This window comes from Pan paniscus, chromosome 1 (genome assembly GCF_029289425.2).
Source record: "Pan paniscus chromosome 1, NHGRI_mPanPan1-v2.0_pri, whole genome shotgun sequence".
In the NCBI taxonomy this organism is placed as follows: domain Eukaryota; kingdom Metazoa; phylum Chordata; class Mammalia; order Primates; family Hominidae; genus Pan; species Pan paniscus.
In genome coordinates this window covers 4704419-4718979 of record NC_073249.2, presented here as the reverse complement: position 1 = coordinate 4718979, position 14561 = coordinate 4704419, and the positions used below count along the sequence as shown (strand labels likewise).

Genomic DNA, 14561 nt, shown 5'->3' with positions numbered 1-14561 from the left:
AAGATGCAGATTCTTCCATAGAATTTATCTTATCTTATAGTTCCAGGGTTTGAACCATAAACCAACGAAAACCACAATTTACAGAACCTCAGACCTACTGAACTCAAATGATGATTTTATTTTTCTAATAAAATAGGGAACGTAACACATGTATTGTGTGTTCTGCAATATTCCTTTAAAAAGAGTGCCACAAGATGACAAATTTCATCATTCCTGAATATACAAGCTAAAAACATTGTTTTAAAACTCCTTAATGCCAACATTAATTATTTATATTTTAACTACTTAGGGCTCAGTTAAGCTCCCTTAACTATAAGTCATATCTCACTTACCAAAATCAATATCTAATAGTGCTGCATTTGCACCTTCTACCAAGATTTTCTTTGGTGGTCCATGTAGGGCCTCATATAGAAAATAAACTCCATCTCTCACCATTGGTTTAATCTTTTCCATATAACCCTATACACAAAGACAAAAACCAATTTCCATGTATACTAATAAATGTTTAACATAATCAGAACAAGAATAAATTACCTGACTTTATGACATGAAAACTGACAAACGCAAAGTAGAAAAGGGCTGGTGACGGTGCTCACTCTATTGTAACATTTGGATTAGCTTTCATGTCTCATGCTGATTTTCCAGGAACAGAAAAGAGCATTAGCTCAACAAAAACTAGAGATACAGTGAAATTCAAAGGTTCTATATTAACCTCACTGCAAATAAAACCCTCCCAGCAAAGTAGTCATACTTCATAAACCAGCTTTCAGGAAAATAAAAATAAATGACTATATTGCAATGTGCTTTTAAATTTTGTGAGGTATTTGAAAAGCTGCATTTATAATATAATCCACAAAACCATAAATTTTTTATTGTATTTCATTTTTTGAGACAGAGCCTTGCTCTGTCACCCAGGCTGAAGTACAGTGGTGGGAACATGGCTCACTTGCAGCCTCGACCTCCCAGGCTCAAGCGATCCTCCCACCACAGCCTCCTGGGTAGCTGCACTACCACCATGACCACCTAAATTTTTTTCTTTTTCTTTTGGTGGAGGTGAGTCGCCCAGGTTGCCCAGGCTGTTCTCAAGTGATCCTCCCACCTCAGCCTCCAAAGTGCTGAATTACAGGTGTAAGCCACTGTGTTTGGCCAACCATGAATTTTGAAACTTGCATCAGTGATTCTCAAAATGTGGTGAGGGCCACGAGTTACATTGCCAAGTATGCAACCATTAGTGATTGATTACTGTTATTCTTTTAAATTTTATCCTATTACTGTAACATGTCTATCTCTACACTATTACTAGTAGATAATGTCCAATACTATGTAACACATGGGCATTATAAAAATTTCTCAAAACATTTAATTGTTAGTATTACTGCTTAACTTCAGAACTCAATTAAAAATGTAAAATAACCAAGAGCTTCCCCTAAGGCCTATAGCATAACTGCATGAAACCTAGGTTCAACTATGTTTAAATATGTAGACTATTATGGAAATTCCAGAATCTACTCATGAACCCACCTGAGTGTGTTAATACCCACTGATAAATGTATGATCACTCATGGGCTATAGTCTTCAATTTCTGACTTATTCCTGTTTTAGTCCTATTTTTATGCCTGAAATGACCACACTAGTCATCACGTTCTTTGTTCCTTAAAATTCTGGTTCAACATACATTACCTATAAGAATCTTCTTACCTAATTCTATTTATTATTCTTCACCTACTTTACATTCACATGGAACACATATAAAATGGAATTGAAAAGCCATACTCATAGTTTGGCAAGTAAATACTTCCAAGTTGCTAGTCAAAAAGTTAAAATATTTGTTGCATAACAGACTGGGTATGGTAGCTCATGCCTGTAACCCCAGCACTTTGGGAGGCCAAGGCAGGCAGACTGCTTTAGCTCAGGCGTTCAAGACCAGCCTGGGCAACATGGTGAAAACCCATCTCTACCAAAAAAAACCTAGCAGGGTGTGGTGGTGTGCCCATAGTCCCAGCTACTCGGGAGGCTGAGGAGGGAGGATTCCCTTGAGCCTAGAAAGTCAAGGCTGCAGTGAGCTGTGTTCATGCCACTGTACTCCAGCCTGAGTGACAAAGCGAGACCCTGTCTCAAAAAATAAAATAAAATAAAATATTTATTGCATAGCTGAATAAAAAGAAAATGGCAGTCTATTCTACACAATAATCAGTGCACTGAAATACAAATACCTAACATTTAGAATGTTCTTTGTAGGTCATATTTTTTTAGAACTTAGTGGATGGGCAGACCTAAGGTCTGCATTTATTCTAGAATGGCATATGAGGTTTGTAGATTCCTACTTAGTTCTGGAACTGATATTGATACTTATCTATAGATGAGAAGAAGTAATAATCAGATTCACAGGAAACAGTTTGAAGTTCATCAAAAATCGTAAAAGTGAAAGAATGAAGAGGACAGGAATTTCAACTACTGGCCAATGTAAGCACCACTGACACCTACTAGTTGCCAAGAAAAGACTAATCTTTGGTCAATTACCTTATTTGTCTCTTAAGAGTGCAGTGCTAAAGAATCTGGCCCTATGGGGTTATCCTTCCTAAATGGGTTGGTTAGCCTGAAAAGTTCTCACTCAGCCTTTGCTGATCTGTCCTCCAATTGTTAGAAGTGATTTTTATATGATGCAAATCTAGTCTCCTTTCTGTTCAAAATTTCCTAGTAGCTTTTCATTATCTCCAGGGTAAGATCTAAACTCCCTGTCACTGCACATGAGACATATGATCTGGACTCTGTCTCCTTTACTTCAGGTACTCCTCCTGCTCCCTACTCAATATTTTGTCTAAGCCGTATCATGTAAAGTCACTCAAACATACCATGTCCAAGACAATTTCCTTTGCCAGTTCTTACCCAAAGCCTGCATGAATGAAAAGATCTAGATGCCAATTTGGCAAACAAGTATTAAAAAGAACATTAAAGAGGTCAGAAAGCATTACCTTGAGTTTTTGTAATTCACCTTCAATGTCTATTTCCAAAGTGGGGTATATAGATTTGTATTGGTTAGCTAGAACTTTAAACCTGAGAAACACAGATAAATCAAGACATTACCACTCTGTGAAAAATATTTCAAATATCATTTCATTCAAATGGTTTCTGCAGATGGTAAATGATCTTAACAGCAAATTAATCCTGAAACTGAAGTCACCTTCTGAGAAATAAAATTTAATAAAGGAGATCAGCTATATGAATAAGTAAGACATTCAAATTTTTTTTTACTCAAGTTTAGGCATAGCAACAATATAATTAAGGTGATATGTGTGTAGGGAGGGAAGAGAAATGGAATGACTAAAATCTGTAAACACAAAAGACTTAAATCTGAATTAACTGTATTATACTGTACAACAACAAAAGGGGGCAGTTTACATGATACTTCTAAAAGAGAGAGAGGCAGACATTAGCAATCTAATATTCTTCAGTAAAGGTGCACTGCCAGTGCAGACAAATGTTGAGTGGTTGATCGAAAGGGGATACAATGTCATTATAGCTTTGATGCCACTTGTTATTATACACAACCAACTCCCTATCATTGAGTCACTGAGTAGCTTTTTGATGACTACTAGGTTTCCCAAGGAGATCTGGCTACAGAAAGCATGTGTTAACGTAGCATCTGTTGATTTCAAGTTGAGCTTGGTATACAATAATTCACCAGTATCTGAGAGCTAACGATTTCTGGGTGGGAGGACATAAGGAGTCTCCAGGCCTGAAAATGCAAGGATCAAGACCTTAGAATGTAACCACCCAAGGACAGCCACAGCCCCTGGAATCATTCTATTTCTCAGGAAAACATTCCATATTTCAATTCTTAAATATAACTCTGGCTTTGTCTTCTTAGGACATTCTATTAAATCACCGTCATGTTATTTTTCATGAAGTTAATCTGTAACCAAGGATGAATTAGAATGTAATAAAAATAACTTTAATATTTCAAACCTAAAAAAGCCAACCACCACTATTTAACTAGAATACCGACTGTATCATTTTGCACCCTAGGTTTTAAAAAAAATCAAAAAATGCATTCATTCCTTCCATTTTGAAACACAAGTTAGTTACCTCTCAGAGAAGCCATCAAAGTCAGAAACAAGGTCGCACATCCTGAGTCCACTCCGAGCAGCTTTGGACGAATAAACTGGGCCAATGCCCTTTTTTGTTGTACCCAAACTTAAAAACAAATCCAAACAAGCTTTAAGTCAGTCAAGAAAGGTGTAGGTCTCCTGGTCAGATCATTGCAGTGAATAAAGTTACATATGACTATTTTCTGTTTATGTTATTTCTTGCTAAGTATATTTTCATAATCCTACTGATTTTCTCTAAAACAGGATATTCTAATACTTATTTTTCTTAAACTTCTGGTCTAGAACTAAAATATAAAGGTCTGCATATGCTTAAACTGTACCAAAAAAAAACAAAAACCCACACATACTTTTTTCCTGCTTGTTCTTGTCTCTGTTGTTCCTGGATACCATCAGCTGCTTGATGAAAATCAAATACTGAGGGGAAATAAAACCACAGTTGTTGAAACAAAGATAATACACAAAAGCAAAATCCACCGCATTTCAAATTACTGAAGTTATAAATCCCTTCAGCCTCATTTCAGTATAATAAATTAAACACATTTTTAGAAGTGATGATAGAAGTTTATAACACCAACTAGTACATTAATATGAAAATGTCTGATCTTTCATTCTTATTTATTGCAGTCTATACTATTTTAAAAAATAAGTCATTAAGAGGGTAATTTTGAAACATCTTGCCCTAAAATTTAACAAAGGTCAATTTACAAAAATACTCTTTTTTCTTCAAGTTCTGGACTCCAAGAATCTAGGGCTCATGTTGACACCTCCCTTTTCCTCACTAGTCTCCAGCTTCCATCACCTCTCACCAAAACTGCAGTCTCCTAATGTGTGTACCTCTTTCCATTCTTAGACATCTCTAATCCAAATGCTGTCATGCAGCCAAAGCCATCTTTCCAAGACACAAATATGGCATTCACACCTCCCCTGCCCTTAAAACTCCATGGCTTTCCACTGCTCTAAAAAAAGAGACAAAATTAAGTCTACACTTTCATCTTATACCATGCTCTGCCACCCTCACTGCCCTCTGGTCACACTGGCATTCTTTGCAGCCCTCAGCTACAAGGCATGTACTTCTGCATGAAATATTGCCTCTTTCTACACCTACACATAACTTGTACTCCCTCTCTCCCCTGCCAATGCTCTGAGAGTATTAGGATCATGTCAGTTCAGCCTACTAGTTGATTTCCGGTGCAAACATGTCCTCAAATATTTACTGACTCAATAAGTAGATGGTTTATAGAAGAGGCAAAACTAGAATTTTGGTCTCTGAACTTCTAACCAAGGCTTCTTGTTTTCTGTTTTGTTTTTACACAGCTTTATGGGAATATAATTTATACACCACAAAATTCATCCATTTAAGATGTACAATTTACTGATTTTTAGCATATTTAACCATAGCTTCTTTTTGCTAATGATGTCACTGTTTCCAAATAATTAAGTTGAAATGTGTAGATGTTTAACAGAAAGACTGATATAAGGTTCTTGGGATTAGTGGTAGCATCTGTAAAAGAACTATTTAGAACTATTAGAAGACTGATATTGAAGTTATAGATGGTGAAGCTAGGAAAGTCTGATAACCCAATCTAAACCCATCCTCTGATTAACCCTGCCCCTAAAACCATGTATGTACTCTTCTCTAATTCCCTCCTTTTGAGACACTACTAAAACTATCAAGGCAGTCCTCCCCCTGTGCTTGGCAAGGTTAACAGTCATATCTTTTTATGATCAAAGGTTTCCCTGGTGTGTTAGTAGAAAAGTTTTGATGCTGTACATACTAATTAGTTATATTTCAGAAGCTAAATATGTGTGATTTAAAAATATCTAGTAAGCAGTATCTGTCTTAGTGCCACACAGTTAGATAAAAGTAACATCTTTAAAGCCATATCAGTATACTGCACACCAAAAGATATCTATCTACAAGAATGCTCAGGTTGATAGTATTTGTAATATCCCAATATTGGAAACAACTCAAATTTTCATCAATGGTAGAATGAATGGATTTTTAAAAGTGTGAAATGGTCATATAAGGGGATACTATATAGCAATGAAAAAGAATAAATACTCTTTATGTAAACAATAATTCTGAGCTATAAGGGTTAGTTTATCATCATGTTCCCATTTTATTGCCCAAGCAATAGTCTTTCTCAGTTACTTGAGAGGCCAGAATAGTTCTTACGGGCTGTTTAAACCCTGATTTTGAAATCAGTTATGACAAGATTGAGATCTTACAGTACGCCATTCTCATTTCTTTTGAATAAAAAGACATTTGAATGTAAATGTTTTGTTTTCTATGCTCAAAGAAATTAAAAAAGCAACTGACAACACACAAATAAATGGTTGATGGAAAGCAGGTGAACCATATTTTTCAGAAATTAATTTAGTACCTTGTCATAGAACTAATGCTTTCCTTGGTTTTTCTAGGCCCCAGGAAGCAATTACTGTAATCAGAATAATTACTTTCATAAGACTTCACCATGGCATGGAGCATTAATGCCTCCACTATTACTGTTTTGAAAGAACAGCCTTGGAATATCTGTTTCACTTTCTACAGCCTAGATACTGCAAACAAAAAAACCATCATAACTGTGCACCTTTAGCTAAGTTTATTAACAGCATTTTTAAATTTTTAATTTACTATTATAGTTAAGTTTTATTAATATGATTAATGTTATACTATGCTTGGTGTGAGACTTGGTACATGTAATAGCCACTTTGCTTGCTTTCTCACATCTCCCTGAGGTCTTTACTCAACTGTCACTTTTCAGTGAAACCTCCCTGGCCACATTATATACAATTGTAGGCCCCTACCTCCTCCTCCAAACTGCCTGCCATTGCCTAGCTCCTTTCTCTGAGTTACTATTTCTCCTCAGAACTGAGCACTATATGCCATGCTACATCGATTACATATTTCTATTGATATGATTTGTTTTCACTAATACATGATATGCTCCATTAAGGGATGCTTTTGGTTTTTTCTACTGCTGAATCCTTAGTGCTCAGCACCATACCTGACACAGTAGGCATTTAATACGTAGATATTAAATAAAAGAACAGCCACCTAACAAATCTGGATTTCATATTTAAATTTTAAGTGTCTCAACCACTTCTCAGGCCATTTTCCCTGAATAAGCATCTCTTATAGTACAAACTGAGTTATGAGATTCAGTGAACAGGGCAAAAGGTTAATGCAATAGGTCCTTGCATTAGTATACTAATGTAAAGAACTGGCCAGCAACTTAATAATTTTTAAGTTTCCTTAAAAAAATCAACTGTTTAAACCTTCTAAGTGAAATATTTGAAGGTAACTCAAGTAGCGTAAAAGATGCATATTATAGCCCCTAGAGCAACTACCAAAATTCATAAATTCATAAAACAAGAGGTATAGCTAGTAAGTTAACAGTGGAGATAATATTAAAAATGTTCAATCGAAAAGAAAGCAGGAAAAGAACAAATAAAAAGAAAACGAAGGGCAGACATAAATCCAACCATAGTGATAACTATAGTAAAAGTAACTAGTCTAAACATTCCAATTAAACGATGAAATTGTCACAATGAATAAAATGCAAGACCCACCTACATTTTGTCTATAAGAAATACATTATAAATCTAAAGACACAGATACACTAAGGATTATTAGAGGATGGAAAGCGATACACCATGCAAACAGTAATCTTAAGGCAACTCCAGTGGCTATATTAATATCAAAGTAGATATCAGAATAAGGAATATTACCATAAAAAGGATATTGTGGTATTAACAATCATAGCTTATTAGATACTTTTAAATCACATAATACAAATTTAGCTTCTGAAATGTAACTAATTAGTATATACAGCATCAAAACTTTCCTACTAACAGTACCAGGGAAACCTGTTGATCATAAAAAGCTATGGTTGTTAATACCAAAGAGGATATTTCATAATGAGGAAAGGTTCAATGCATCAAAATCAGAATTGTAAACATACATGTACCTAACAGAGCTTCAATGTGCATGAAGCAAAAACTGACTGACTTGAAAAGAGAAATAGACAAATCCACAATTACTGTTGGAGGTTCAGCACTCCTCTGAGTAACTGATAGAATACACACATAGAAAATCAGTTGGGATATAGGATTTGAACAACAGTATCAAACAATTTGATTTAATTGGCATTTAAAGAACACTCTACTCAACAAGAGCAGAGCACATATTCTTTCTAAGTGCATGAAGACATTATCCAAAACAGACCACATCCTGAGCCATAAAAGAAGTCTCAACAAACTAAGATTAGGATCATACATATTCTCTGCTCACAATAAAATTAAATTATAAATAATAGAGCGAAATCATGAAAATCTTCCAATATTTGGAAACATGAACATCATACTCAACTTATAAGTTAAAATAGAAATTATGTTATTTTGAACTGAATGGAAATGATTGTAAAAATAATATTTGTGGAATATAGCTAACATAATTACATGTGTCAGAGGAACACATGTAATTTTAAATGCTTACATTAGAAAAGAAAGAGGAAGCAAAGAAGGAAGGAAGAAAGGAACGAAGGGAGGGAGGGAGAGAGGGAGGGAGGGAGGTCAGTTGGTTGAGAGTTCATGATCCAAGCTTCTAAAGGAACTACAAAAACGAGCAAATTTAAACCAAAGAAAGTAGAAAGAAGAGAAAGAGCTGAACCCAGTGAAACAGAAAATAGAGAAAATGGTTATTTTTTGGGGAAAAAAAATCAAAAACCCACAAAATCAATAAAATGGATACCAGGAATAAAAGACGGACATTACTGAAGACTAAAAAAGTTACCAATAATTTCAGAAGTTAGATGAACACATTTCTTTAGAAAACATAAATATCTAAAACTGACACAAGAAACAGAAAAATCTGAATACCCCGATATCTATTAAAGAAATAAAATTCGTAACATTCATGCAATTCATAAAAACTTCCTCACAAAGATTTTCTATAAAACATTTAAAGAAGAAATACTACCAACCTCACACATAACTCTTTCAGAAAAATAGAAGGCACTAAAACTGAAGAACAGACAACAAAACTAAAGAAAACTACAGAGCAGTATTTGTCAGGATAAAAAACAGTACATCTTGACCAAGTACAGCACTTAAGTTAGCTGTTGGGTGTATACATATATGAATAAAATAAACAAAATTCTTTCCTTTGTGGACACAACCTGTGTAAGGTGTTTTACTGACTGGGGAACTAATAACCGGAAAGGAAATCACTTGCCAGAGGATCCATAATCAAGATTTCGATCCAGATCCCTCCATTTCAAAGCCTATAGTTTTTTCCATTGTACTACGCTCCATATCACCCAGCACACTTTTATACAGAATCTCATATTATGGAAAATTTTTTAAATCCTTGGAAATAAATGAACATTCTGAAGCATCTATATGCCAGATCCTGTATTCAGTTCTGAAATGAGAATTCTAATGCCTTAAATTACAATGGAGTTTATAAACTGTCCGTTCAGTGCCATGGTGACAGGGGGAGTCTCTAAAGCAAAGATCGAAGTGGTTTCACAGCAACGATTCTCAGACAATTTTCCAATTAGTTATTTGATTTTTTAATGATACTATTTACTCCTTTTCACTATTATAGAATTGACTATACTAAAATACATGTTTCTGGCCGGGCCGTGGCTCACGCCTGTAATTGGGAGGCCAGGTCAGGTGGATCATTTGAGGTCAGGAGTTCAAGACCAGCCTGGCCAACATGGTAAAACCCTGTCTCTACTAAAAACACAAAAAAATAAGCCGGGCATGGTGGGACATGCCTGTAATCCCAGCTACTCAGGAGGCTGAGGCACGAGAATCGCTTGAACCCAGAAGGTGGAGGTTGTAGTGAACCAAGATCATGCCATTGCACTCCCGCCTGGGTGACAGAATGAGACCCTGTCTCAAAAAAATAATAAAATTAAAAAAAATAAAAAATATGTTTCTTATAAGACTTTTTAAGGGCCCTGGGAAGTGAACCTTACAGGCTTTTAGTGATATACGTTTTAAAGCACAACACACCCATTATGACACATATGACCACTAACACCTACATTTCAGTCTGCGCTTATCTTCTACAGGCTCCGTCCTCTGTCAGAAATACTTTCCTTTGAGGACATACACTTATGGGAAAAAATAATTAAAGAAATATAACTATAAATAAAGTAATAATATTCATTTACATTTATTATGGTTAAACCACATTACTTTCCCTTTACTCTAGGCCTTTTGACCCCTTCCCATTACTACTTTGTTGTTTTGTTTTGGTGGTCTAAAGTAATTAAGTAACTTGCTTAACCTCTATGTTGTACCAAGGATGGAACTGTTAAGTGACAGACCCAAAGCAATTGCAATGAAGAAGGAAGATGGAGAATCCAGACAGGAACAGGGGTATGTCTCTTAACACTAACCTCTTTCCAACAGGCTGATATCATCAGCATATATTTATATCTGCACATAGCCCAATTATCTGATTATATACACTGATGCTATACGTTATTCAAACGGCAGGTGTTAGGGATTATTCTGTTTTGCAATCCTAAATTGCGGTATGCTGATTAAGATACTGAATTTCACAGAGCAGACAACATAACAAAAAGCCATTGGAAAGTTCTGAAGATAAGCAGTGGTTTTCATTATCTAATGCAGCGCCTTGCTTTATCCACAACAGGAACAATGGGTACCAAAAAGCTACACATAAAACCATGAAGGTAAAAGAAGATAAAGATGACTATTGGTAACAGAATAAATAAAGCTAATGAGTAGTAAGTGTAAGCAACAAAAATGCTACAAAAGTACTTCACAAAAACATATTTTTCCTTATATAACTAGGAGACTGCCAGTAAGAAAGAATATTAGTCGGGCCGGATGCAGTGGCTCACGCCTGTAATCCCAGCACTTTGGGCGGCCAAGGTGGGCAGGTCACCTAAGGTCAGGAGTTCAAGACCAGCCTGACCAACAAGTGAAACCCTGTCTCCACTAAAAATACAAAAATTAGCTGGGCATGGTAGCACACCTGTAATTCCAGATACTCAGGAGGCTGAGGCAGAAGAATCACTTGAACCCGGGAGGCAGAGGTTGCAGTGAGCTGAGATCACCCCACTGCACTCCAGCCTGGGTGACAAAGTGAGACTCTGTCTAAAAAAAAAAGAATATTAGTAATACTCTATTGCTTCCTATATTATAGCACAATAGTGATATATAAGTTTAAAGTTCAAGTTCTAAGATAAGCTAACAAACAAAATATAAATATTTTTAAAATCAGAAGCTTAAAATAGGCAACAAAAATGACAACCTCCTTCTTCTGAAAACCAAAACAAAACCCTTTTGTCCTTATCCAAATTGCATGTTATCATTTGGGACTGCAAAGCTTCTTTGTTTCCTTTGTTTTTTGTCTTGGTTATGCATCTATGCCATTAATTATTCTGGAAATAAGGTGTCTTTTAAATAAAAGTTTTACTGATAATATTTTCATAGTTTAAGTATAATCAGGTGAAATATAAACTACTCACAAGCTTACTTTATATTAAATACAGAAGTATTCCACATTTTATCCACTTACACTAACAAACAGCTATCAAAGTCTTTGTTTTCAAGGATAACCAGTCTACTAATAGACAACATACAGGACAACAAATATTAACATAAAACTGTTTTTCAGTAAAAACAAAAAATTGTTCTTTTCAGACTTTACAGATTAAGAAGCCTGTGGCAAACAATGTAATGAAGAGGCCAGTTTCATATAGAAACTGTATGTTAATCCAATAGAGTTTACTTCAAATAAGTTATCTTATTGGGTTACTAAGATTATACATAGGATTCAAGTCTGTGGCTGTTATCTGGAGGGACCGTTATTTGATTTCTGTGCTTGGCTGAGAAATACTGTAAGTATCTTGATGAGGCTGCCTTTTAAATAGAGGCCAGTGTTAAAACTAGAGCAGCTACTGCCACAGGACACACGCATACTTAAATACAATTTAAGAGTGCAGATCAATCACAGAGAAGTTTCCTACGTGGTTTTTACTTATTTCTTTTCTGGTTATTGTCTCTTAAATCATGTCACTGCTAATTAACAATTCCATTGGTTCTGAAAGAGAAAAATAACAGAGAAGAAAATCCCAAATTTATTGGTAGTGGTTGAAATTTAGGTTAGTCTGAACAAAATCTGAATCACTTAAAAAGCAATAACTACTACATTTTAGGCACAAAGAGTCACTCTATCTGCAAAACGGTGCACTTACTTTTACAAGAATATTACGTATACAAATAAATGTTCTTTGTATTTTGATGTGGCTTATTTTTAAATAGAATTAGAGATGTCTTATGAAATACTGCTTGTATTATAAATTTGCTTAGCTAACCTTTTTTTCAAACAGGTAAATTTCAGCCTAGACTTTGTTAAAAAAGAAAAAAATTAGTAAGTATTTTTTGTATTTAGAACTCAATTACTACAATCCATCCTACTTACGCTAAATAAAAATAAAAGACAAAATTAGTTACTAAATACTTTCATTTGATAAATTTCAGATAAAAAGATAGTTACAAATAAATGCAATATATCCACCTTACCAATATGAGCTCTGTCAGATATAATAAGCCTTTTTTCCCAGCCTTCTAGTCCTAGAAAGGGGAAAAAGATATATTTAATTGAATATTTTGTATAGCAGTTTTAAAATCTTAATTTCTTTTTTTTTTTTTTTTTTGAGACAGAGTCTCGCTCTGTCACCCAGGCTGGAGTGCAGTGGTGTGATCTCGGCTCACTGCAAGCTCCACCTCCCGGGTTCACTGCCATTCTCCTGCCTCAGCCTCCCAAGTAGTTGGGACTACAGGCACCCGCCACCACACCTGGCTAATTTTTTTTTTGTATTTTTAGTAGAGACTGGGTTTCACCGTGTTAGCCAGGATGGTCTCGATCTCCTGACCTTGTGATGCGCCCACCTCGGCCTAAGATCTTAATTTCTTTAGAAATATGTCTAGGCCAGGCGTGGTGGCTAACGCCTGTAATCCCAACACTGTGGGAGGCCAAGGCAGGTGGATCACTTAAGGCCAGGGGTTCGAGACCAGCCTGGGCAACATGGTAAAACCCCGTCTCTACTAAAAATACGAAATTAGCTGGGTGTGGTGGTGGGTGCATCTAATCCCAGCTACTCGGGTAGCTGTGGCACGAGATCACTTGAACCCCGGAGGCAGAGGTTGCAGTGAGCCAAGATTGTGCCACTACACTCCAGTGTATGTGGCGGAGCGAGATGCTGTCTCACAAAAAAGGAAACACAATCTCTAAAAGTGTTTTTACTGAAGCGATCAAGTTTGTATCTTTTCTTCTGTATAGGAAACATCATGTCTAACAAGAGTTTTCTCACATGTCATTCATTCCATACATAAATTCACTCACATGCTATCTTTCCAAATGTCTTGCTCTAAAAGCTCCAAATTCAAACCAGTCACATCCAAATAAAATACTTCTAGGAATCCAAAAGGCAAATGGTAGAAAAACATCATGCTGGGGAGGTTAGGTACCTGGCAGGGAGAAATTTGCCAGAAGGGAGTTAATTTTAGGAATGGCATCCTTTCCCAAAAGATAGTTATAACAAATATGGGCTGGGTGCGGTGGCTTACGCCTGTAATCCCAGCACTTTGGGAGGCCAAGGCGGGCGGATCACCTGAGGTCAGGAGATCGAGACCATCCTGACCAACATGGTGAAACCCCGTCTTTACTAAAAATACAAAAATTAGCTGGGTACGTGATGGCGGGCGCCTGTAATCCCAGCTACTCGGGAGGCTGAGGCAGGAGAATCACTTGAACCCGGGAGGCGGAGACTGCAGTGAGCCGAGATCGTGCCACTGCACTCCAGCCTGGCAACAGAGCAAGACTCCATCTTTAAAAAAAAAAAAAAAAAAGGTAAAGAAAATAAACTTTTTCATTAATTCTTCTAAAGTACTACTGTCAATTACTGTACTTACTACAGTGAATTGTGAGGTATATCTGTCTCCCCATTTAACTGTGGAAGACCTAGAGGAGGGGCTGTGAGCTTTCATAGCACAGGGCCTGTTATCCAGTAAGTGGTTTTAAAAATTACTTTTGGCTGAGAGCAGTGGCCTATAATCCTAGCACTTTGGGTGACCAAGGCAGGAGGATTGCTTGAGGCCTGGAGTTTGAGACCAGCCTGGGTGACACAGAAAGACCCCATCTCTACAAAAAAAAAAAAATTAAAAAAAAATTTAAAAACCTAGTCAGGCATGGTGGCATGTGCCTACGGTCCCAGCTACTCGGGAGGCCGAAGCAGGAGGACTGCTTGAGCCCAGAAGGTAGAGGCTCACTACTGTGTTCACACCACTGCACTCCAGCATAGACGACAGAGCAAGACCATGTCTCCAAAAAAAAAAAAAAGACGCTTGAATGAACAAACGAACCCAAATCGATGTTTTTCTTTAAAGACAATACTAAAG

The 14561-nt window shown here is 36.3% G+C and overlaps 1 protein-coding gene across 1 annotated transcript in view; it reads right to left on the bottom strand.

Moving 5' to 3' along the window:
* The window catches only part of ADSS2 (adenylosuccinate synthase 2), a 43045-nt gene that overhangs the window by 11362 nt on the left and 17122 nt on the right, over positions 1-14561 (bottom strand). The window contains exons 4-8 of the mRNA XM_003807994.5: positions 12684-12734; positions 4457-4523; positions 4087-4194; positions 2973-3054; positions 333-459 (exon numbers count right to left, since the gene is read on the bottom strand). Coding sequence (XP_003808042.1) covers positions 333-459; positions 2973-3054; positions 4087-4194; positions 4457-4523; positions 12684-12734 — 435 coding nt within the window. The remainder of the gene's footprint in view (positions 1-332; positions 460-2972; positions 3055-4086; positions 4195-4456; positions 4524-12683; positions 12735-14561) is intronic.